This window comes from Xenopus tropicalis, chromosome 7 (genome assembly GCF_000004195.4).
Source record: "Xenopus tropicalis strain Nigerian chromosome 7, UCB_Xtro_10.0, whole genome shotgun sequence".
NCBI classification, from domain to species: domain Eukaryota; kingdom Metazoa; phylum Chordata; class Amphibia; order Anura; family Pipidae; genus Xenopus; species Xenopus tropicalis.
Genome location: NC_030683.2, coordinates 8,777,208 through 8,802,043, shown reverse-complemented (window position 1 = coordinate 8,802,043; position 24,836 = coordinate 8,777,208). Strand labels below are relative to the sequence as shown.

Sequence of the window (24,836 nt, the reverse complement as noted above, 5' to 3'; positions counted from 1 at the left end):
GGATGGGGGGGAGAAACCATGACCGTGTAAGATACAATTCTGAAGCACGTGCTGGTTGGTGGGTGACAAATAGACATCTCATGGAACACCTTGGATGGACAAAGAGTTGTACCTCAGGGTGAAAGCAGTGGGGTAAGAAGTAAAGTGAAATAGCCCAGGTTTTTTTGGACCAAAATTTGGTGGACATGGCAAAATCCATTGACATTTATGAGAAGGAACCCAGGGCAAGTCTAGTAAGGTAAAAACCAACTTGTGGCCAGACATGAGAAGAGAGAAGACTATAGAAGCTAGACACCACAGTCAAGAAGGAAAACTACTGGAAGAAAGCCATCAATGAGCCCTAGAACAAACCCCACAAGGAGGAACTGATGTAAAGCCAGAGCCGCTCTTGGGTAGTGCTAGTTAGAAGTGTGCAGTAGGGCAGCTCAGCATTGACTTATTACTTTTATAGCTTTCTATGCTATTTTCTGTATTATCTTTAACCTCCGCTAGATGCAGACCAGCCCTAAAGGTATGTAAATATAAGCTCTAGGAAGCGATACTCACGTCTGCTATTCAAGGCCACCAAATGTTCTCCAGATTTCACAATCTTGGTTTTTGACATCACCTGTATTGTTAAAGGCAAAGTTACACATCAGATACCCCAATATTTATCTAAAGTCAACTGTATATACCCTCTACCCATAAGGTACAGGTGGAATTGGATAGCTCCTTGTAGCAAATGCCATTTTTACTGTTAGACTGCAATACTTCTCGACACCATGCTAGTTCAGTATCTATCCTACCATACATTAGGAAGGTACATAGATACTATATAAGCTGCCAACACTGCTGGATCTGGCCTCCATTACAGTTATTCATTGTTAGTTTTGTAGCTACCAACTGGTTCTCACCCCGTTTCTCCCATTGGAGGCCCCCCTACCCTCATCACTCACCAGGTAGTAGAAAGAGACATTGGTCACATTCCCTAGAGCTTTGGGGCTGAGGGAGTAATGGGCTTTGATGGTGTAACTATTCCCACAGCTCAGTTCCTGCTGGGGAGCACTTATCTCCACGTAGCTCCCGGTGCGAGAGAAGAACCGTGTGACCGTGTAAACGTCATTAGAGTAAATAGGCATCACCCAGTTGGGATCGTAACATGTCTCCGCATTCTTATAAATGGCCTGAAAGTGGACAGAAAGTGACTTATACACTCTGCAAAGTACTCGATACTAAGCAGTGACTACAGCCATGATGATATTATTACCTGTAGGTCCAGCTGAGGTTGTTCATAGCCGGACACATCCAGCTCATACCGTACTTTGCCATTTCTGTCTGTGGTCAGATTCTGCACATTGTTTCCACTGACCCGGAGCTCTATGGTCTCGTTGCTAAGGGGATTTCCGGCAGCATTCACCAAAGTCATCTAAAACACACACATGGAAAGTGTAACACTGCAAACCCTAGCAACCAGATAGCTGGAGAGCTGCTGAACAAAATAGTTCAATAATAATTCATAAACCACAAAAATAAAAAGTAAGGACCAATTGCAAATTGCCTCATGGGTTCTGTATCATTCTAAACACTGTACATTCTTTTTCATTGTCTATTGTATCATTGTTAACCTGATTCTAATACTGACTGCTGTGACCGGCATGATCCCCTGTTAGTCTTTACACTTTATCAGTGCTACTGTAATCCTAAGGGTGAAGACACACAGAGCTACCTAGTAGCAGCTACTTGTCACGGCTACTAAACACCAGAAAATCCCCTGCCATACACAGTACTGAGAATTCCCTCTGCTAAAACACATGTAGAGACAATTATCAGTAAATGATCAGCATTGTCTGTTTCTGTAGCCGTGACAAGAATCTGCTACTAGTAGCCCTGTGTGTCTTCACCTTAATACTGGTTCTAAGTTACTGTTGTCACTTAAGGGTGAAGACACACAGAGCTACATAGTAGCAGCTACTTTTTCACAGATACTAAATTCTGGAAAATACCCTGCCATAGATAATACTGAGAATTGCCTCTGCTAAAACACACGTAAAGACAATAATCAGCAAATGATCAGCATTGTCTGTTTTAGAAGCCTTGACAAGTGGCTGCTACTAGTAGCTCCGTGTGTCTTCACCCTAAAGGAGATCTAAACCCTAAAAACGAATATGGTTAGAATTGCCATATTTTTTACCAGGATTCCCTAACCTCTTATACATGTGAGCCACATTAAAATGGAAAAGTGTTGGGGAGCAACACAGGCAGGCACAAAGTTCCAGGGGTGCCAAAGAAGAGCTATGATTGCCTATTTGGTAGCCCCTGTGTGGTTTGGCAGCCTACAGGAGGCTCTGTTGACATTATACTGGGTTTTTGAGCAACCAAAATTTACCCCCAAGTCAGGAATTCAAAAATTAACCCTTTGTTTTATGCCACTGGGAGCAACAACCAAGGGGCTGGTGAGCAACATGTTGCCCCCAAGGCACTGGTTGGGGATCATGGTTCTATTCACTGAACTTACAGCACCAGCTTGGGGGGGGGGGGATACATGATTTCTATAAAAGAAATGATCCAGGCATTCAAAGTTGTCACACAAGCTTATTATCTTGAATCTTGTTAGGAGTGTCAGGGGCACTGCACATGCTCAGTGGGCTCTGGGCAGCTGTTGAGAAGCTAAGGGGTCATCACAAAGGATCAAGCATAAAGAGGACTATATGTTATATAAACTAATGATACAGGGTAGATAATTCATTTCTGGTTTGCCATGTACTGAGAATTAGCATTATTTCCGATTCAGCCTTGTATTGTCATATTTATGCTCTATATGTACTTTATATTGTGAGTGGGTCCCTAAGCTCAGTAGCAGAGCACAGCAGAAAAGAAGATGGAGGGGCTACTGGGGCATCTTTGTGGGCACATATCTTGCTAAAGAGCTGGGGGGCTGGTTCAGAACCCCCAAACATAACATTTTGAGTATAATTCTTTGTTAAGCTTTAGTTCTCCTTTAAACCCCAGAGACATACTGTATCAGCCCATACAGATGTTTCTCTATCACTGTAGTGTTGTGCTGGGGGGGCAGCCCCTTGACTTTATAGAACAGAAATCACAACAGAGAGTAACTCACAGCAACACGGTAAGGAATCCCCGGCTTGTAATACGGCTGTATGGCTTGGTAATCAAAGGAAACCCGGGCTATTAGGTTGCTTATGGACACGGAGCCAGATTCTGTCACTTGGACTCCTACAACACAGAAGCAGAGTTGGGAACAGTAAATATGGAGTCCAGTGTGGAGGCTGAGAATGAATGGTGGTAAAGGAGTTAAAAGAGTTAAAGAACAGGTAAAGGAGTCACACACAGCAGGGATAATATTTCCCAGGGTGCCACAGCCATGTGACCTGTGCTCTGATAAACTTCACTCACACTTTACTGCTGCGCTGCAAGTTGGAGTGATATCCCCCCCCCTCACCCCCAGCAGCCGATCAGCAGAACAATGGGAAGGGAGCAAGATAGCAGCTCCCAGTAGGTATCAGAATAGCACTCAATAGTAAGAAATCCAAGTCCGGCTTGGGACTCCTCCAGTTACATGGGAGTAGGAGAAACAATAGGTTAGCTGAAAGCAGTTCTAATGTGTAACGCTGGCTGAAAGCTCAGACTCAGGCACACTTTACTGCTGCGCTGCAAGTTGGAGTGATATCCCCCCTCACCCCCAGCAGCCGATCAGCAGAACAATGGGAAGGGAGCAAGATAGCAGCTCCCAGTAGGTATCAGAATAGCACTCAATAGTAAGAAATCCAAGTCCGGCTTGGGACTCCTCCAGTTACATGGGAGTAGGAGAAGAAGATAGCAGCTCCCAGTAGATATCATGATAGCACTCAATAGTAAGAAATTCAAGTTTAAATGGCAGAGGGAATTATTAGCTATGTAACAGTGTCATTCAGAAATAAAATTTACCCCCAGAAAAATCATGACAGTATTCCTTTAAGTGCAGAGTGCTCTGGTGCACTACAGCCCTGTTCTGTGCACCTGACTTGAGCTGACAGTTAGTACAAAGCTGCTGTAAGTACATGTTGCTCCTATGGGCTCTCCGGGAAGTTCTGGCTGCACACACGGTATTTATAATTCTGAACACTTCAAAACACCCATATCGACGCCAATGCAGCTTTTGCCCCAGGACTGACACAGTGGCTGCTGGCCAATCCCTTTTTATTTCTCACAAGGCCTTTACCTGTGCCATTCTCTGTCAGTGTTATCTGGTAGCTCAGAACCATGTCAAGTCCACCCCGCTCCAACTGGAACAGGGCCAGGTCAGCAGTGTAGTTAAACGTGCCGCTGGGGTCCACCTGGAATACAGAACGGTTTTGCTTAGTTCCCCCAGTCATCGGAGGCAGAAGGAGTCCCAGAGTGTCTGCTCTGTAGTTAAAATATAACGTTTCATTTGTAGTAAAGCCAAACAATTGCCCATGAGTAATAAGTATAGTGGTACATGGGGTCTGCTGTATCGGCTGGGGGTGGAGGCTGCCAGGGGCAAAAAATTCAAAAAGTATACAAAATAAATAATGAAGACCAATTGAAAAGTTGCTTACAATTGGCCATTCTATAACAGACTAAAAGGTATCATTTAACCATTAAATAAACCCAATAGGGCTGTTCTGCCCCAATAAGGGGTAATTATATCTTAGTTGGGATCAAGTACAGGTACTGTTTTATTATTACAGAGAAAAGGGAATCATTTAACCATGAAATAAACCCAATAGGGCTGTTCTGCCCCCAATAAGGGGTAATTATATCTTAGTTGGGATCAAGTACAGGTACTGTTTTATTATTACAGAGAAAAGGGAATCATTTAACCATTAAATAAACCCAATAGGGCTGTTCTGCCCCCAATAAGGGGTAATTATATCTTAGTTGGGATCAAGTACAGGTACTGTTTTATTATTACAGAGAAAAGGGAATCATTTAACCATGAAATAAACCCAATAGGGCTGTTCTGCCCCAATAAGGGGTAATTATATCTTAGTTGGGATCAAGTACAGGTACTGTTTTATTATTACAGAGAAAAGGGAATCATTTAACCATGAAATAAACCCAATAGGGCTGTTCTGCCCCAATAAGGGGTAATTATATCTTAGTTGGGATCAAGTACAGGTACTGTTTTATTATTACAGAGAAAAGGGAATCATTTAACCATGAAATAAACCCAATAGGGCTGTTCTGCCCCAATAAGGGGTAATTATATCTTAGTTGGGATCAAGTACAGGTACTGTTTTATTATTACAGAGAAAAGGGAATCATTTAACCATTAAATAAACCCAATAGGGCTGTTCTGCCCCAATAAGGGGTAATTATATATTAGTTGGGATCAAGTACAGGTACTGTTTTATTATTACAGAGAAAAGGGAATCATTTAACCATTAAATAAACCCAATAGGGCTGTTCTGCCCCCAATAAGGGGTAATTATATATTAGTTGGGATCAAGTACAGGTACTGTTTTATTGTTAGAGAGAAAAAGGAAATAATTTTTAAAAATTAGAATTATTTGCTTTTAATGGAGTCTATGGGTGATGGCCTTCCCGTAATTTGGTACCTGTACAAAACTGATTAATCCCAAATAACGAACTTATGTATATGATTCATGATGTATGCCACTGAAGGTAAGGATTATATTACTCCTGATACAGGGGAGTAGGAAGTGTTCCCCATAGGCCTAGGAGCACAACAGAAGATGACTTATTGATTGTGGCACAATACTCACATCTCCAGCAATGTTCTGACAGAGGCCTTCAGGTTTTCTGTTGCAGCTCATTCCAGGATAATAATAATTATATTTCCTGCAAAGTCTGCCAGACAGCTTCCCTGGCACTCCCTGACCATAGGTGTATCTGCCATGGGAAATAAACAAGGAGTTACGTTTTCTGATGAACCGTAGAAACAGTTGGTTGTAAATGATAAAGTGAGGTAGCAACGAGGCAGATAATCAGTGAAGAACTGTGGGGGTATAAGTGATGTTAATGGACATGTAAACCTTACATTTTTCTACCAACAAATAGCAGCTTTTTACCAAGCGGCCATTTTCCCTCTCATACATCTTCACTGCCATTTACATCTGCAAACAGCACACGTGTGCTGTAAAGTTCATGCAATAAAGAATGCAGGCTTACACAGGCAGAACTTACTTTGATAAAACATTGTGCTTGGATTAAGCAGTGTAATGGTTAAACTGAGCTCAGGAGAGGAGATTAGGAGAAAAAAATAGGAGCAGACAGCTAGAGCTGAGTTCCTATGGGAACCAGCAGTGCCATCTCTTCATTGGCTGCTAGACGGGAGGGTGGGGTTTGGTTACCCGAGTTGAGAAGAACTGAGCATGCTCAGTAGCCAAGAGCCAAAGTCAATTGCTAAAGGAAGGGGCCGAGTATGTTAGGGGAGGAGAATGAATCCTAAGTGATTAAGGCAATGCTGTAGCCTTACTATTAACCTTTGAATAACCAGAGTGGTAGGTATTTAGAGATTTCAAAGAGGCTGTTCACTGATTACATGTGGGAGGTTTATTTGTCTTTTAAGTAACAATTGAGTCTTAAAGGGCATTTTCTGTGTGTGGATCAAAGATCCAAGTCCTAGAAAAGGCCTTTTTGGGTCTGTATGAAAGTGAAGGTACTTGGCCTTTTAAGATTCTGGTTAAGGTGCTCAGTTCATTATATTATTATCATCTTATCCCAACAGTCCATGACTTGGAGGTACAGTGCAATGCTTCAAAAATGATGTCATTGACATGGAAATGCTGTAAAAATAACAACAGCGACTTACTTGGCATTGACCTGAAATGTTATGTTCTGATCCTGTATGGATATAGTGTTGGGAGCAGCCACGGTCACACTGTATCTGGGCAGCGCTGTAATACGTACAAATAAGATATATTAATATAATGATTAAAAAAGAACCCTAAAATTGATGTTATTCTTGTCGTATATAACCCATGGCGGGGAAAGGATTTTGTTCCACATACATACCATATTCAGCCACTTCAAATGGCTGGGAAACTGCAGGGCCAGATATTCTTTCAGCCACTATGTTGTATGTTCCCAGGGTGGCATCACTCAGCAGAAGGTATTCCAGGGCCACCAGTCCTTGCCTCGAAGTCTTATTCAGCCACTGGAAAATTCGACTCCCTAAGGGATCCTAAGAGAGAGACAAAGGGGTTAAACTCGACACTTCTTTGATCTTTGCAGTGATAAGTAGGTTTTTTAAGGTCCAGTATTTTTGTTTCCTACTTAATGACCTATATTCTGAATTCAGTGTAACAATTTACATTTTAAAGGATAAGTAAAACCTTAAAATAAGTAATGCAAAAGAGAGTGCTGTTAAAAGCACGTGTGCAATTTACATTTATTATTGTTTTGAAGATATTAAGGGCAATATATACTGTTAATTTCAATGCATTTTGTTACAGCATCTCCCCCTGCTGGTCTGTTAGGAACTGGGACAATTTTATAGGTGAAAGAAAGAGGGACGCTTCGATGTTCTTCTGGTTAGGAAAGATGTTCCAGAAGAATATCAGATCAGCACTTTTTCTTTCACCTAAGAATTTCCTCAGCATCACAGCTGCAGACAGCCCAACAGGGGGCGATGTTGTAACAAATTATTTCAAAACTACAGTACATATTCTTCTTTAATATCTTCAAATCTTAAGAACAAATGAATGTAAATTGCTTAGACTAGTACTCTCATCAATTTTACATTCACTCATTTTAAAGGTTTACTTATCCTTTATAGCTATAAAGTTCCACCCATTATATAACTGATGGGTTCCTTAACCAATAAGTGATAGCACCCATGATGCATGCCACTAAACCACCCCATTGGGTGACTGAACAGCTTATAGTGGACTTGTTTAGCTATGATGGAAAGAACTGAAATACTTGCAAAGTATGAGACTTAGTAATACAGAATTAAAAAGAAAATGAATATAAATGGTTGCACTTACCAATATATAGATGGCAGTGTACTGAAAATGAAAAGAACACATTGTTAGGTTTTATACAAAGCTCATTGGCAACCAGCATATTAATTTATACAAATATCATAGGTCTATGGATAATGGATGTAATGCTAAATTCAATATGTCTTCCCTACAGCAAAACCAGGAAGTAATGCCAAACTCAGTATGGCTTCCCTACAGCATGGGCAGAAAGTAATGGCAATGCCAGTATGGCTTCCCTACAGCAAAACCAGGAAGTAATGCCAAACTCAGTATGGCTTCCCTACAGCATGGGCAGGAAGTAATGGCAATGCCAGTATGGCTTCCCTACAGCAAAACCAGGAAGTAATGCCAAACTCAGTATGGCTTCCCTACAGCAAAACCAGGAAGTAATGGCAATGCCAGTATGGCTTCCCTACAGAAAGAGTAGGAAGTAATGCTAAATTCAATATGGCTTCCCTGCAACATGAGCAGGAAGTGATACTAAAACCAGTATGGTTTCCCCGCAGCAAGAGAAAAGGCTGACAGTAATTGAGAATGGCTTCCCTACAGCAAGGGCAGGAAGTAATGGCAATGCAGTGTGGCTTCCCTACAGCAAAACCAGGAAGTAATGCCAAACTCAGTATGGCTTCCCTACAGCAAAACCAGGAAGTAATGGCAATGCCAGTATGGCTTCCCTACAGAAAGAGTAGGAAGTAATGCTAAATTCAATATGGCTTCCCTGCAACATGAGCAGGAAGTGATACTAAAACCAGTATGGTTTCCCCGCAGCAAGAGAAAAGGCTGACAGTAATTGAGAATGGCTTCCCTACAGCAAGGGCAGGAAGTAATGGCAATGCCAGTGTGGCTTCCCTACAGCAAAACCAGGAAGTAATGCCAAACTCAGTATGGCTTCCCTACAGCAAAACCAGGAAGTAATGGCAATGCCAGTATGGCTTCCCTACAGAAAGAGCAGGAAGTAATGCTAAATTCAATATGGCTTCCCTGCAACATGAGCAGGAAGTGATACTAAACCAGTATGGTTTCCCCGCAGCAAGAGAAAAGGCTGACTAATTGAGAATGGCTTCCCTACAGCAAGGGCAGGAAGTAATGGCAATGCCAGTGTGGCTTCCCTACAGCAAAACCAGGAAGTAATGCCAAACTCAGTATGGCTTCCCTACAGCAAAACCAGGAAGTAATGGCAATGCCAGTATGGCTTCCCTACAGAAAGAGCAGGAAGTAATGCTAAATTCAATATGGCTTCCCTGCAACATGAGCAGGAAGTGATACTAAAACCAGTATGGCTTCCCTACAGCAAGGGCAGGAAGTAATGGCAATGCCAGTGTGGCTTCCCTACAGCAAAACCAGGAAGTAATGCCAAACTCAGTATGGCTTCCCTACAGCAAAACCAGGAAGTAATGGCAATGCCAGTATGGCTTCCCTACAGAAAGAGTAGGAAGTAATGCTAAATTCAATATGGCTTCCCTGCAACATGAGCAGGAAGTGATACTAAAACCAGTATGGTTTCCCCGCAGCAAGAGAAAAGGCTGACTAATTGAGAATGGCTTCCCTACAGCAAGGGCAGGAAGTAATGGCAATGCCAGTATGGCTTCCCTACAGAAAGAGCAGGAAGTAATGCTAAATTCAATATGGCTTCCCTGCAACATGAGCAGGAAGTGATACTAAAACCAGTATGGTTTCCCCGCAGCAAGAGAAAAGGCTGACAGTAATTGAGAATGGCTTCCATGCAGCCAGTGGAAAGCCAATGAGCACTTACCGTCTCTTGCACAGGACGCAGCAGGGGATTTAACGAAATCAAACGACATTGCACTGCAGAGAAAACAACGGGGTGTGAATAGATGACACATGATGTGTGCAGTACCTAGCCCTGTACTTCCCCAGCCTATCCAAGTGACCACAAGAAAATTTTCCAAAACCAGCCTGAACAAAAAAGGGAAAAAGAAAGGGACCAAACAACTTTCTAGCTGTGTCATTAACCGTAATGTCCTGTGCTCCTCTGTGGGTTCCTGGGACACTGGGCCTAGTGAGACCTTTCTTCATTGAAGGTTTATGCAAAATATTAAAGGTCCTTTAATACCCAACACAACTATAGAAACTGGCAACTCCACAAGCGAGTCCTCCAAACGCTTCTGGTTCTAAATTTAACCCCTACTTATCATTCAACAACCAACTGTTAAACACAAGACTAAAAAATTGGAAATGCAGTCCATGTTCTATTTGACCCCAATGAATGAAGTGCTAAGACGCCCCGTGCTTACCCTTTTGCCCAGCCTTGTAAATAGATTTATCCAGCTGCACAAAGTTGATGTTTTCCATTTTACCAATCACCGCAGACCTACGTTCCATAATAGTGTCTCTTGGGCCAGTAGCCACCATGGTAATGAATACTGGGACTGTCATGCTCACTGCTGGAACCTAGGGGAGATCAGATTCATATGCAATGGCGTTTGTTAGCAAAGTACAAACCAGACAGTACAAATCCCTGCTCAAGCAGCGCCTAGTGAGGGCTCCAAAGTGGTAGCTTAACAATATCTATCTATCTATCTATCTATCTATCTATCTAGTATCTATCATTCTATCTATCTATCTATCTATCTATCTATCTATCTATCTATCTATCTATCTTGTATCTATCTATCATTCTATCTATTTATCTATCTAGTATCTATCATTCTATCTATCTATCTAGTATCTATATCATTCTATCTATCTATCTATCTATCTATCTATCTATCTATCTATCTATCTATCTATCTATCTATCAATCATTCTATCTATCATTCTATCTATCATTTTATCTATCATTCTATCTATCATTCTATCTATCTATCTATCTATCTATCTATCTATCTATCTATCTAGTATCTATATCATTCTATCTATCTATCTATCTATCTATCTATCATCTATCTATCTATCTATCTATCTATCTATCTATCTATCTATCTATCTATCTAGTATCTATATCATTCTATCTATCTATCTATCTATCTATCTATATCATTCTATCTATCTATCTATCTATCTATCTATCTATCTATCTAGTATCTATCATTCTATCTAACCATCTATCTATCTATCTAGTATCTATCATTCTATCTATCTATCTATCTATCTTGTATCTATCTATCTATCATTCTATCTATCTATTTATCTATCTAGTATCTATCATTCTATCTATCTATCTAGTATCTATATAATTCTATCTATCTATCTATCAATCATTCTATCTATCATTCTATCTATCATTCTATCTATCTAGTATCTATCTATCATTCTATCTATCTATCTAGTATTTATATCATTCTATCTATCTATCTATCTATCATCTATCTATCTATCTATCATCTATCTATCTATCTAGTATCTATATCATTCTATCTATCTATCATCTATCTATCTATCTATCTATCTATATCATTCTATCTATCTATCTATCTATCTATCATTCTATCTAGTATATATCTATCATTCTATCTATCTATCTATCTATCTATCTATCTAGTATCTATCTATCATTCTATCTATCTAGTATCTATCTATCATCTATCTAGTACCTATATCATTCTATCTATCTATCTATCTATCTATCTATCTATCTATCTATCTATCTATCTATCTATCATCTAGTATCTATCTATCATTCTATATCTATCTATCTATCTATCTATCTATCTATCTATCTATCTATCTATCTATCTATCTAGTATCTATATCATTCTATCTATCTATCTATCTATCATTCTGTCTATCTAGTATATATCTATCATTCTATCTATCTATCTATCTATCTATCTATCTATCTAGTATCTATCTATCATTCTATCTTTCTAGTATCTATCTATCATCTATCTGTTTAGTATCTATATCATTCTATCTATCATCTATCTATCTATCTATCTATCTATCTATCTATCTATCTATCATCTATCTATCTATCTATCTATCTATCTATCTATCTATCTAGTATCTATCTATCTATCATTCTATATCTATCTATCTATCTATCTATCTATCTATCTAGTATCTATATATCATTCTATCTATCTATCTATCATCTATCTATCTAGTATCTATATCATTCTATCTATCTATCTATCTATCTATCTATCTATCTATCTATCTATCTATCTAGTATCTATATCTATCTATCTATCATCTATCTATCTATCTATCTATCTATCTAGTATCTATTTATCATTCTATATCTATCTATCTAGTATCTATATCATTCTATCTATCTAGTATATATCTATAATAAACAACTGCCTATGACTAAGTACCGGTAGGGTACGAAACGTGTAAGGCTTGTAAGTGTGAAGTTTGAGACTTATTTGGATTTTGTTGCTCGATTTGCCCTTTAAATATGGGGGCTGTGTCCCATTTACTTTGGATTTTTTTGACTGGCCATGCCAAAATCTTGTTTTTGTGCCAGGATGAGGGACCTGATGCTCATGTCCATGCACTGCTACACAATAGGAGGGTGAGGAGGGCCGCAGTGACATCTACGAAGTGCTGAATGGAATGTTAAAGTAATTGTCTGCCCCACCTCAGTGCCTAAGCCATAGAGCCGGGGCAGGCAATACATGATTGACAGCTGGGATTATTAAATGCCTTTATAATGGGTATGGTTGTGTTGGGATTTCATGTTTACTTTGGACGTTTATTCTACAGCATTTTATGTGTGGGAAACCCTCACTTACCGTAAATTCTTTGCATTTAAAGATTGTTTTCTCCTGGACCGTCTCACTGAAGATGGAGTAGTTCGCTCCATAGAATTCAAGATTAACATTCAGTTGCAAAGGGCTGTCGTTATCTAAAATGTTGATGCACGCCGTCGAGTTCTCTCCACTTTTCAGCACAGCAGGAACTGACAGTGCATACCGACTGCAAACAGACAAACAAACTCAACATGGAATCACATGTGGAAACATAAGGATTTTCTCCATTAAACTGTAACAATAGGGATTTCCCCTTGTATGTATAAAGTAATCAGGCACATTGTACCTGGGAACTCCTGATTGCAGGTTATGGAAGCTTCCATCACTAGATCATTTTTGGGCAAAGTTCCAAAGACTAACCAACTGGTAGGGATGAGCTTTGCCTTTAATTAATCAGGTTACACAATGTAGCACAAATGAATGTAATCATACACATAAGCACAGTGACGCACGGGCCCCTCACAACAAAATTTTCTGGGCCCCCCTCCTCCCACGTCCTGCCCCCCCAATGGCCCCTCCCCCAGTGACCCCTCCCATTAGTACAAAGGACACACAGACATTGGTAGCCAGGGCCCCCTAAAACATTGGTGGCCACAGCCCCCCTAACACATCAGTAGACAGGGACCCCCTAAAACATTGGTTGACAGAGACCCCCTATAACATTACTAGCCAGCCCAGGGCTCCCTAAAACATTGGTGGTCCTCCCTCAGCGTCCTTATACTATGGCTCACTCCCCACTGCTTCCTACTGCTCCCCCTGCGTCCTCTGGCTGCCTTATAAGGTTGCGCCCCATGCGTACTGACGTCACATGTACTTATGGGGCGCGACCAATAGGATTACACGCTGACCACCAATGACAGGGCCCGGAATTATTTAAAAGGGGCCCGCGCTAAAAAACTATATCACAGCTGGGCCCCCCTTAAAAGCGAGAATCGTCCGGCCCTGGGATGACTGTACCCCATGTGCCCCCCTGATGGTGGCCCTGAAGGCGCCCAAGCAAAATCTATGTTTAGGGCTGAATCAGCAGGTGGAGCTCCAGTTCAGCCTCACATTTGCCTGTATAATATACGCACTGGTCCCAGTAAGCAGCTCCAGTTCAGCCTCACATTTGCCTGTATAATATACGCACTGGTCCCAGTAAGCAGCTCCAGTTCAGCCTCACATTTGCCAGTATAATATACGCACTGGTCCCAGTAAGCAGCTCCAGTTCAGCCTCACATTTGCCAGTATAATATACGCACTGGTCCCAGTAAGCAGCTCCAGTTCAGCCTCACATTTGCCAGTATAATATACGCACTGGTCCCAGTAAGCAGCTCCAGTTCAGCCTCACATTTGCCAGTTATAATATACGCACTGGTCCCAGTAAGCAGCTCCAGTTCAGCCTCACATTTGCCAGTATAATATACGCACTGGTCCCAGTAAGCAGCTCCAGTTCAGCCTCACATTTGCCAGTATAATATACGCACTGGTCCCAGTAAGCAGCTCCAGTTCAGCCTCACATTTGCCAGTGTAATATACGCACTGCCTCACTTTTGCCAGTCACTTACATAGACCGGTACTAGTATGAAACCCCCACTCAGTCTCACACTTCCCACTAAGTGGCCCCTGTAAGCAGCTCCAGTTCAGCCTCACACAGGCTCCATCCCCTTTAGTATCCATCTGTGGCCCCTCAGCTGGGCCTGTCTGTATCACTCACGGACCCCACAATCACAGAGAAAGCCACTGGCCCTGCAAGGTGCCCGGCTGCCTGGCACTCTCGCACAAATCAATAGGGCCCAGCTGGGGAGTCCCAGCATTTATTCTATTCCTGTCAGCGGTCGCACCCCCGACTATGGAAGCGCGCAGCCCCGCCCGCTACCCACTCACTGGCCCAATCCCCGGCACCCACTATGGAAGCGCGCAGCCCCGCCCGCTACCCACTCACTGGCCCAATCCCCGGCACCCACTATGGAAGCGCGCAGCCCCGCCCGCTACCCACTCACTGGCCCAATCCCCGGCACCCACTATGGAAGCGCGCAGCCCCGCCCGCTACCCACTCACTGGCCCAATCCCCGGCACCCACTATGGAAGCGCGCAGCCCCGCCCGCTACCCACTCACTGGCCCAATCCCCGGCACCCACTATGGAAGCGCGCAGCCCCGCCCGCTACCCACTCACTGGCCCAATCCCCGCACCCACTATGGAAGCGCGCAGCCCCGCCCGCTACCCACTCACTGGCCCAATCCCCGGCACCCACTATGGAAGCGCGCAGCCCCGCCCGCTACCCACTCACTGGCCCAATCCCCGGCACCCACTATGGAAGCGCGCAGCCCCGCCCGCTACCCCACTCACTGGCCCAATCCCCGGCACCCACTATGGAAGCGCGCAGCCCTGCCCGCTACCCACTCACTGGCCCAATCCCTCGGCACCCACTATGGAAGCGCGCAGCCCCGCCCGCTACCCACTCACTGGCCCAATCCCCGGCACCCACTATGGAAGCGCGCAGCCCCGCCCGCTACCCACTCACTGGCCCAATCCCCGGCACCCACTATGGAAGCGCGCAGCCCCGCCCACTACCCACTCACTGGCCCAATCCCCGGCACCCACTATGGAAGCGCGCAGCCCCGCCCGCTACCCACTCACTGGCCCAATCCCCGGCACCCACTATGGAAGCGCGCAGCCCCGCCCACTACCCACTCACTGGCCCAATCCCCGGCACCAACATCTACTTTTTGTCTGACAACAAGAAATTAGAAAAAGGGCTTTTCTTGTTAGTTGTGTGCTGTGCCCCCCACCTCCTCAGCTCCCAAACTGAAAAAATACTTTTTTGTGGTTGGTAACAATACGTGCAGCCATTAGAGACACAATCTTCTCCATATCTGACTGAAAGTGTTTTGTGCATAATAACGCCGGGTGAAATCAATTCATCATATTAGAGTTTTGGTGTGCAGGTGCAGTTCCCTTAGTCGCTGGGCAGAAGGGAATGTATCTGAGTGAGTTCATGTACGTATGTGTGCTATTGGCTAGCAGGGATGTGACCACTTCCTGCCTCACTTTGCTATAGCACTGGGGAAGGAGCGGCAGCTTCCTGTTTGCTTCAGACTAAGGAACAGGCTGGGTGGGAGCTGGGAGCCCAGTTACTGTATGGGAACAGGGTGGGTGGGTGCTGGGAGCCCAGTTACTGTATGGGAACAGGGTGTGTGCTAGGAGCCCAGTTACAGTCAGGGAACAGGGTGGGTGCTGGGAGCCCAGTTACTGTATGGGAACAGGCTGGGTGGGTGCTGGGAGCCCAGTTACTGTATGGGAACAGGGTGGGTGGGTGCTGGGAGCCCAGTTACTGTATGGGAACAGGGTGTGTGCTAGGAGCCCAGTTACAGTCAGGGAACAGGGTGGGTGCTGGGTGCTAGGAGCCCAGAGCAGGGGCTCAGTTACTTCAGGGAACAGGGTGGGTGCTGGGAGCCCAGAGCAGGGGCTCAGTTACTTCAGGGAACAGGGTGGGTGGATGCTGGGAGCCCAGTTAAAGTTGGGGAACAGGGTGTGTGTGTGCTGGGAGCCCAGTTACAGTCGGGGAACTGGGAGGGTGGATGCTCTCTGTCTTTATTTTTCAGCATAGTAGCAAGAGAGGTGTAGTTGCACAACCCCCTCACCTTCCTCTTCCACTTAGCGAAGGCCCATTCTGGGTGAGAGGTACAGTGTAACCCATGTTCTACTGGTACCAGTCTGGGAAGGCAGCTATTGAGCTGAAATAGAGGTTACAGTGCTTTGAAGAGAAAAGGCTAACTTAAAAATAGTGGGTCAAATTGACAAAAATGAGGTTATAGGTTAGTTTAGGAGAATCTGATGGGTGCCAACATAAATATTTAGTATATAGGCTATTTTTATAATGGTGGCGTCGGCTTCCCAGACATTTTTTCTGGTGGCCAACAGTACCTGGCAGTTTTTTCTTGTCAGGTTTTTGTATGTTGAGGGTATCAGAAAACAATTGGTAAAACTGACTAAACGTAATACTTTTTCGTTCCTTCTGGCCCTTACTCTGACGTGTGCAGGTTCCCTGTCGGTTCCGCAGCAGAAAGTTCCGGGGCCCCAAAAGGGCGTCGGTGAAGACCGGTACTGGCAGGGGTTTGCCCTGTTATACTGAGGAGTTAGGGCCACACCGACTGTCACCCACGGTTCTCCATAAACAGATTTTTACTTATTTTGAATTCCAGTTGTTTTATGTGGAAGACAAGGACAATTTTTTTTCACAATTCAGGGATAACGTATGGGTTCCAGCATAAATATTTAGTTTCCAGGCTATTTTTTTAATGGTGGCGTCAGGTTCCTAGATGTTTTTTCTAGTTGCCAACAGTACCTGCCAGTTTTTTGTATGTTGAGGGTATCGGGAAACAATTGGTAAAACTGACCAAACATAATACTTTTTAGTTTCTCCAGGTCCTTACTCTGATGTGTGCAAGTTCCCTGTCAGTTCCGCAGCAGAAAGTTCCGGGGCCCCAAAAGGGCGTCGGTGAAGACCGGTACTGGCAGGGGTTTGCCCTGTTATACTGAGGAGTTAGGGCCACACCGGCTGTCACCCACGGTTCGCCATAAACAGACTTTTAGTTATTTTGAATTCCACAACAAAAATAGGACAATTTTTTCCCCCACAATTTAGTGATAACGTATGGGCTCATCTGATGGTACCAACATTAATATTTAGTTTAAAAGCTTTTTTTAATGGCGGCGCCAGAGGTTCCCAGACATTTTTTCCGGTTGGCAACAGTGCCTGCCACAATCAGAGCTTGACCATAAAGGAGAGCATTTACGTGCAAACTAGGGCTGGTGAAATCAAAGAATCGCAGCCTCGTGAGATAAGGCTATCAATTCCTAATACTATATAATGGCCACCTGAAGAGGAGGTGGGATGGGAATCGCAGTGGGATTCTTCAAAGGCTGCCCCTGTGTCTGTCATGAAATTCTTTTGGGGGTCACAGTGTGTCTTTTGTTCCAGTTATGTAAAATGGGGTGTGTTTTTGGTAACTGGGTACGGTTGCACAGTGGGTGTGACTAAATATTTACTGACTCAGTTGGTTTGGCCATTTATTAGGTCCCTCTCTGTAAATTTTGGCAGGAGTTTAAGTGCAGGACACCTGGACCCCCCCCCATTAAGAGATGAGATACGCAGTAGTCACAGCACTTGGGGAATTATGTCTAATCACCACTTCCACTGTTACATTCTAATGGTTTTCTTGAGTCTCTCTTGGAAAAGCAATTGTATTTGGGTAAAATAAAGTTGCCCAATCTTGTATAGCGCAATGCGTTGGCCCACGAAGGCGCTATGTTGATAATGTGTATCTGGGGCCATGTCTAGGACTGAGGCCTGGTCTTGGAAAAATCCATTGTTTATAGCAAATGCTTAGGATTTAGCCAGATATTTGTATTTCTAATGCCTTTCTCATAAAGAGAAAAGTTTTCTTACAGTAGTTGGCAGTAATTGCTTCTGCATGGGTTTTGGGCAAAACAGACTTTGTGGGACCCCAATATTTAATTATTAATTTTTATATAATCTATACTGTTATAAATATCATTAATTATTACAATTAATTATTATAAATAAAGGGCCTTCAGATGATTATAAAAACAAAATCATTGTACACCCTGACGCCATTTTGCTGCGTTGAACCAGTGTTTTTGAGACCCAGACCCTTGACCCGCAATCCATATTTTTATTTTTTTTTGACCCGCTACCTCAGTGACCCTCAACCAGTGGCTCAGGGGCAACATGTTGCTCACCAACCCCTTGGGTGTTGCTCCCAGTGGCCTCAAAGTAGGTACTCATTTTTGAATTTCTAGTAAGGAGGCAAGTTTTAGTTGCATAAAAGCCAAGTATAAGCCAAACAGAGCCTTCTGTATGCTGCCAGCCCACATAGGGGCTATTAAGTAGCCAATTATAGCTGTTATTGCCACCCCCTGGGAACCTTTTTCATACTTGTGTTGCTCCCCAACACTTTCCATTTGAATGTGGCTCAAAGGTTGGGGATCCCTGCGCTACCTGACCCGACAATGCAACCAAATCTGTGACTCGCTGAGCGCCATTAAACAGGACGTGCTGCTGTTGCTGCAACCTGGAAGTGACATCATCAGAAGTGGGAGGGGGGAGAAAAAAATGTCTAAAGGAGTCAAACACAGATATTATAGGTAATGTAATATAAGATAAGAAATAGGCATAAGACCCGCATTTATACCTGCATCTGAAAATCCTGCCCACAGGGTACCCAACCCGATGCAGTGCGTATTATAGCAACTGTCTGAAGGGCTGCAGGTCGGGCAACTCTAATATTAAGTGGAACCCCTCTATGCCCCCCCCCCGCTCGGTCACCTCGGCCTGGAAGAACTATAAGCATATTTATACAAACCAGGAATGCTATACATTTTTAATATGATTCATTTCTCCAGATGCTTTGCTTTGTGCCAACATTTTGTAATACCGTCAGTGATGCCAGCCTCGTATTACTGCCCGCCCTACCCTGGCAGGATTATAGTTGTTATGAGGGTTGGATGGTATAGGTGTGGCCCCAGTGAGCCTTCATTCTATTATGCAGGAGAGTAACCTTTTTCACTTGCATATCCCTACTTGCCTGCGGTCCTAAACCCTAGTCACTGGTCCCTTTAAAGAAATAGTTCATTTTTAAATGAAACTGGGTAAAAATAGACAGACGGTGCAAAATAAAAAATGTTTGCAACATACTTAGGCAAAAATGTAATCTATAAAGGCTGGAGTGGGCAGATGTCTAACACAATAGCCAGAACACTACTTGCTTCTTTATAGAGGAGGAGACATACTGGATAAATGAATAAAACCTCTAATCTTGTTGGTTTTATTCATATAATTATGAATAATATATGGTGCTGGTTTTACAGGGGGCTAAACAGTAATACTGTCTGTAAAATAAAAATGCCCCTTTATTGGAGCTCCCTATAGATCCTCTCAGGTCACTGTCTGTGTTTTAGATGAGGGGTGAGTGTGTCCCAGGGTCGGACTGGGGGTTGTAGGGCCCACCGGGGCTCCCACCCCAGGGGCCCTGCAGGTGCCCCCGCCGGGCATGTCCCCTAACCCCCCCCACGGGCACCCCCGGCCCCCACCCAATGTCCTCCCCGAGCATGCATAAATTTAATGCGTCAGGGGAGTGCTGGCAAGCATTGGGTCTGGGCCGCCGGGGCCCACTGGGATTTTTCTCAGTGTTCGGGCGGCCCAGTCCGACCCTGGTGTGTCCTAAATTCCCTGTCAGAAGCACCGTAGGAAGGGTGTAGCCAATCACAGCCCTGCAGTCACACGAGCAAAGGCAGCCATCAGTTCCCTATTAGGACAGCCTAGCTGCTGATTGGTTCCTATTCTACCCTACCGCAGGCCGCCCTACACAGCCTGGGAAAGGAGGCAACAGAAAGTGGATCAAATGGGCAACAAAACACTACTTTTTAAAGCACATTCCTTGGCACAACATTGCTTTGCACACAATATAACCCATTTAATAACTCCATAGTGTGATAAATACAGAGATACACATACCTAATAATAAAAATGGCGCAGGGCAGGACGGGACATTGCAGCCCATATATACCTGCATAGGGAGCACCTTGGCTATTGCATTATTGACAAGACACATTCATCGGCCACTTACGGTTTAGATATGGCTCCGCTGATGAGACCCAGAAGGCAAACACACGCTAGAAGCCGCTGCTGGAACATGGTGCCAGTCTCTGCTGGTTCCTGTGCCACCGACTCCTTGCTCCTATGCCACATGTATTTATATACCTATCAAAAAAGGGAGGCTTCTTAATTATATCTCTAGTCAGGAACCCAGACGAGACTTGTGATGATAGGAATGCAAGTTTAACGGGAGTGACCTGATCAAGGAACAATGGAGGAAATGAAGCACCTTTTTGGGAGAAGGAAATATGAATCACAAAAAAATCTGATTCTATTTCTGGTACCTGTGACCAATTAAGTGGAGAACTGATATGGCCTTTATTTAATTAGGTGGAGCTGCACTGTACACAATATTCTTTATTGAGTTGGAATGGAGAAGTACTTAAGGACCATGGAAAAAGAGACATTTTAATTGATATTAATGGAGTTGATCAATTAGTTGCTCATTTGATGGGTGGACTCTATTTTGCCAAAAATATCAGTCAAATATTACCAGTAATCCATGACATAACAACCAGTGTGACTAACTTCTACTTAATAAATGGCGTTTCTAGGTTTTACCCTGCGTTTCTGGGGAGTATGTTGTGTAATGTACATTTGGGACACTGTGTTGCAATATAAAATGCATATTCGGGGCACTGAGAGCTGGTATGTAAGGCTGGGTATTGGGGTGCTGTGTTTGCTGCCATTATCAGACCACTTGATGGTGGATATCGCAATAAATGCATTCAGCTGGGACGTGGGACTTACCTCGGGTCTATGAACCTATTAAGCATTAAATGGGTCACTGTGTTACCCTGTGTTGCGTGTGTGAGTGGAATCACCATTTTATATATATATGGGGAAACATTCATTTAATGAGTCAGTCTGGAGATATACCGTCATTCCGAGATGGTATGTCACTTAGAGATGGGGTAATGAGGAGTTTTACATTTATATGAACAGTATATCATTCTGCAATGTATTTCTGGGGGTTATGCATTTATATGGGCACTGTGTCCCTCTGTAATGTGTTTATGGGGGGGTTATGCATTTATATGGGAACTGTGTCGAGATAAGGGTTACCCCATTATACAGAGGGAGTATCTGTGAGGTGGTACTTTGTTTTACTGTGTGCTCCTCTATGTGTTTAATTATATTTCATTAAAGCAAAAGGCAGAATATTTGTATGGCAGGATACCCTTTCCATTGAGCTCCTGTTGGAAGAGACTTTCCTTAAGTAGAGACTGTTGCTCTCCCAGGGCAAAAAGTAATAATAAAAGTTATAATAAATAAATGAGATAGTATCATGGGTGTCATTATGACCTGATAAAGACTGCCTGTGCAAGTCCAACATTAGAAAGTTCAGTTGACCATTTGCCTATGGAATTTAACGCATACAGTTGAATATGATGTAGAATCTAATGCCACTGCTTATATATCTTTGTTACTTGCTGTAGGTAATGCAATAGCTCTGTTGAAAACAAAGTTCATACTCCCGATATGTTTACCCAACCACTAGGGATTCTCCTCGGTGTAAACATCCCTGTGTAGGAAGCCATGTTCAGGCGCCAATAATGTTTATTTTTGTAACATATCTGGTAAAGATACCCACGATCCTCATGTCGGCTCTTGTCTCCTTAACAGAGGGTGGACTGACCCCCCGAAAACAGTAAGAACTATGCCAACTGCATCTTCAGAGACGATTCATCAAAGCAGCCAGAAATACTAATATTATTGCTGCCAGAAACCTTATCCAAGTTTCATACACAAATAGAAAAAAACTTTACTTGGTTCAGCTACAGATCATTATTTCCCTATACTAAAGTAATCCTTTTTGTGAATATTGTTTTCTCAGATTATTTCCATTTGTGTGAGATTATGTTATTATGAACAATGATTTCAGCTGGGACTGGTACCTTTGTGCCAGTTTAAAAGGGCACTAAACAATTTGTTATACTGCTCTGATTATTGTACAGACATTTTCCTCTTTCTATTAAATCATTCATTATTATCCTGGGTGATAGATCCCTGGAAAGAAAAAGCAACAGAGGTCCATTATACCCATAAACCAGGGGTCCCCAACCTTTTTCTACCCATGAGTTACATTCAAATGTAAAAAGAGTTGGGGAGCAACACAAACATGAAAAATGTTCATGGGGTGCCAAATAAGGGCTGTGATTGGTTATCTGGTAGCCCCTATGGGGACTGGTAGCCACAGGAGGCTCTCTTTTGCAGAACACCCAGTTTTTATGCAACCAAAACTTGACTCCAAACCAGAAATTCTAAAATAAGCCCCAGCTTTGAGACTCCTGGGAGCAACATCCAGTGGGTTGGTGAGCAACATTTGTCCCAAGCCATTGGTTGGGGACCCCTGCCATAAACGTTCCTCATATGCTCCTCATTCAATGGAGAGTTTTCTAGTCAAGTGTAGAATTTTTTTTTTTTTTTTAAATTGTTTTTATTTATTTTTGGATAAATCAATCGGATTCCACATATGCAGGATATTATCTTTTACAGAAATCAAAACACGTTGTTATACATACAGTGGAGGAAATAATTATTTGACCCCTCACTGATTTTGTAAGTTTGTCCAATGACAAAGAAATGAAAAGTCTCAGAACAGTATCATTTCAATGGTAGGTTTATTTTAACAGTGGCAGATAGCACATCAAAAGGAAAATCGAAAAAATAACTTTAAATAAAAGATAGCAACTGATTTGCATTTCATTGAGTGAAATAAGTTTTTGAACCCCTACCAACCATTAAGAGTTATGGCTCCCACAGAGTGGTTAGACACTTCTACTCAATTAGTCAACCTCATTAAGGACACCTGTCTTAACTAGTCACCTGTATAAAAGACACCTGTCCACAGAATCAATCAATCAAGCAGACTCCAAACTCTCCAACATGGGAAAGACCAAAGAGCTGTCCAAGGATGTCAGAGACAAAATTGTAGACCTGCACAAGGCTGGAATGGGCTACAAAACCATTAGCAAGAAGCTGGGAGAGAAGGTGACAACTGTTGGTGCGATTGTTCGAAAATGGAAGGAGCACAAAATGACCATCAATCGACCTCGCTCTGGGGCTCCACGCAAGATCTCACCTCGTGGGGTGTCAATGATTCTGAGAAAGGTGAAAAAGCATCCTAGAACTACACGGGAGGAGTTAGTTACTGACCTCAAATTAGCAGGGACCACAGTCACCAAGAAAACCATTGGAAACACATTACACCGCAATGGATTAAAATCCTGCAGGGCTCGCAAGGTCCCCCTGCTCAAGAAGGCACATGTGCAGGCCCGTCTGAAGTTTGCCAATTAACACCTGAATGATTCTGTGAGTGACTGGGAGAAGGTGCTGTGGTCTGATGAGACCAAAATAGAGCTCTTTGGCATTAACTCAACTCGCTGTGTTTGGAGGAAGAAAAATGCTGCCTATGACCCCCAAAACACCGTCCCCACCGTCAAGCATGGGGGTGGAAACATTTTGCTTTGGGGGTGTTTTTCTGCTAAGGGCACAGGACAACTTATTCGCATTAACGGGAAAATGGACGGAGCCATGTATCGTGAAATCCTGAACGACAACCTCCTTCCCTCTGCCAGGAAACTGAAAATGGGTCGTGGATGGGTGTTCCAGCACGACAATGACCCAAAACATACAGCAAAGGCAACAAAGGAGTGGCTCAAGAAGAAGCACATTAAGGTCATGGAGTGGCCTAGTCAGTCTCCGGACCTTAATCCAATAGAAAACCTATGGAGGGAGCTCAAGCTCAGAGTTGCACAGAGACAGAAACCTTAGGGATTTAGAGATGATCTGCAAAGAGGAGTGGGACCAACATTCCTCCTAAAATGTGCGCAAACTTGCTCATCAATTACAAGAAACGTTTGACCTCTGTGTTGCAAACAAGGGTTTTTCCACTAAGTATTAAGTCTTTTTTTGTTAGAGGGTTCAAAAACTTATTTCACTCAATGAAATGCAAATCAGTTGCTATCTTTTATTTAAAGTTATTTTTTCCATTTTCCTTTTGATGTGCTATCTGCCACTGTTAAACCTACCATTGAAATGATACTGTTCTGAGACTTTTCATTTCTTTGTCATTGGACAAACTTACAAAATCAGTGAGGGGTCAAATAATTATTTCCTCCACTGTAGGTGTTTAGTATTTTTGTGGTTTTAGACAATTAGATTGGTAAGCTTGTTGTAGATATACAGATATATGAATGTTAGGTAGTTGGCTGTTTCACGCTTAGGTGAGCCAAGTTACCAAAATAAGATAGGGTGGAGGGTCCGATTGACAGAGATAAACAAACAAGTAAAGTCAATGTAAACTATATACATTTCAGTTCACCGTTTCTGGGGGGGGAGCTGTTTGGGGTACCTGTTTCCGTTGTGTTTTGGATCCTGGGAGGCAGCGAGGACTCATCTTGGGGTTGTTATGACCTGTAGTAGGGGATTAGTGCCTCTGAGGCTCTCTTGATCATACCATATGGTATTCTTGAATGTATCAACTGTCAGTTGCCTAACGTCA

At 43.1% G+C, this 24,836-nt stretch overlaps 1 protein-coding gene across 1 annotated transcript in view; it reads right to left on the bottom strand.

Moving 5' to 3' along the window:
* Positions 1 to 21,214, bottom strand: part of LOC100487580 (ovostatin) — a 44,720-nt gene extending 23,506 nt beyond the window's left edge. The window contains exons 1-14 of the mRNA XM_031905760.1: positions 21,209 to 21,214; positions 20,301 to 20,434; positions 12,650 to 12,833; positions 10,205 to 10,361; positions 9,703 to 9,755; positions 7,953 to 7,973; positions 6,979 to 7,147; positions 6,776 to 6,860; positions 5,727 to 5,853; positions 4,199 to 4,313; positions 3,098 to 3,213; positions 1,247 to 1,405; positions 936 to 1,163; positions 547 to 607 (exon numbers count right to left, since the gene is read on the bottom strand). Of these exons, the coding sequence (XP_031761620.1) occupies positions 547 to 607; positions 936 to 1,163; positions 1,247 to 1,405; positions 3,098 to 3,213; positions 4,199 to 4,313; positions 5,727 to 5,853; positions 6,776 to 6,860; positions 6,979 to 7,147; positions 7,953 to 7,973; positions 9,703 to 9,755; positions 10,205 to 10,361; positions 12,650 to 12,833; positions 20,301 to 20,434; positions 21,209 to 21,214 (1,615 nt within the window). The remainder of the gene's footprint in view (positions 1 to 546; positions 608 to 935; positions 1,164 to 1,246; positions 1,406 to 3,097; positions 3,214 to 4,198; positions 4,314 to 5,726; positions 5,854 to 6,775; positions 6,861 to 6,978; positions 7,148 to 7,952; positions 7,974 to 9,702; positions 9,756 to 10,204; positions 10,362 to 12,649; positions 12,834 to 20,300; positions 20,435 to 21,208) is intronic.
* Positions 21,215 to 24,836: the final 3,622 nt, after the last annotated feature.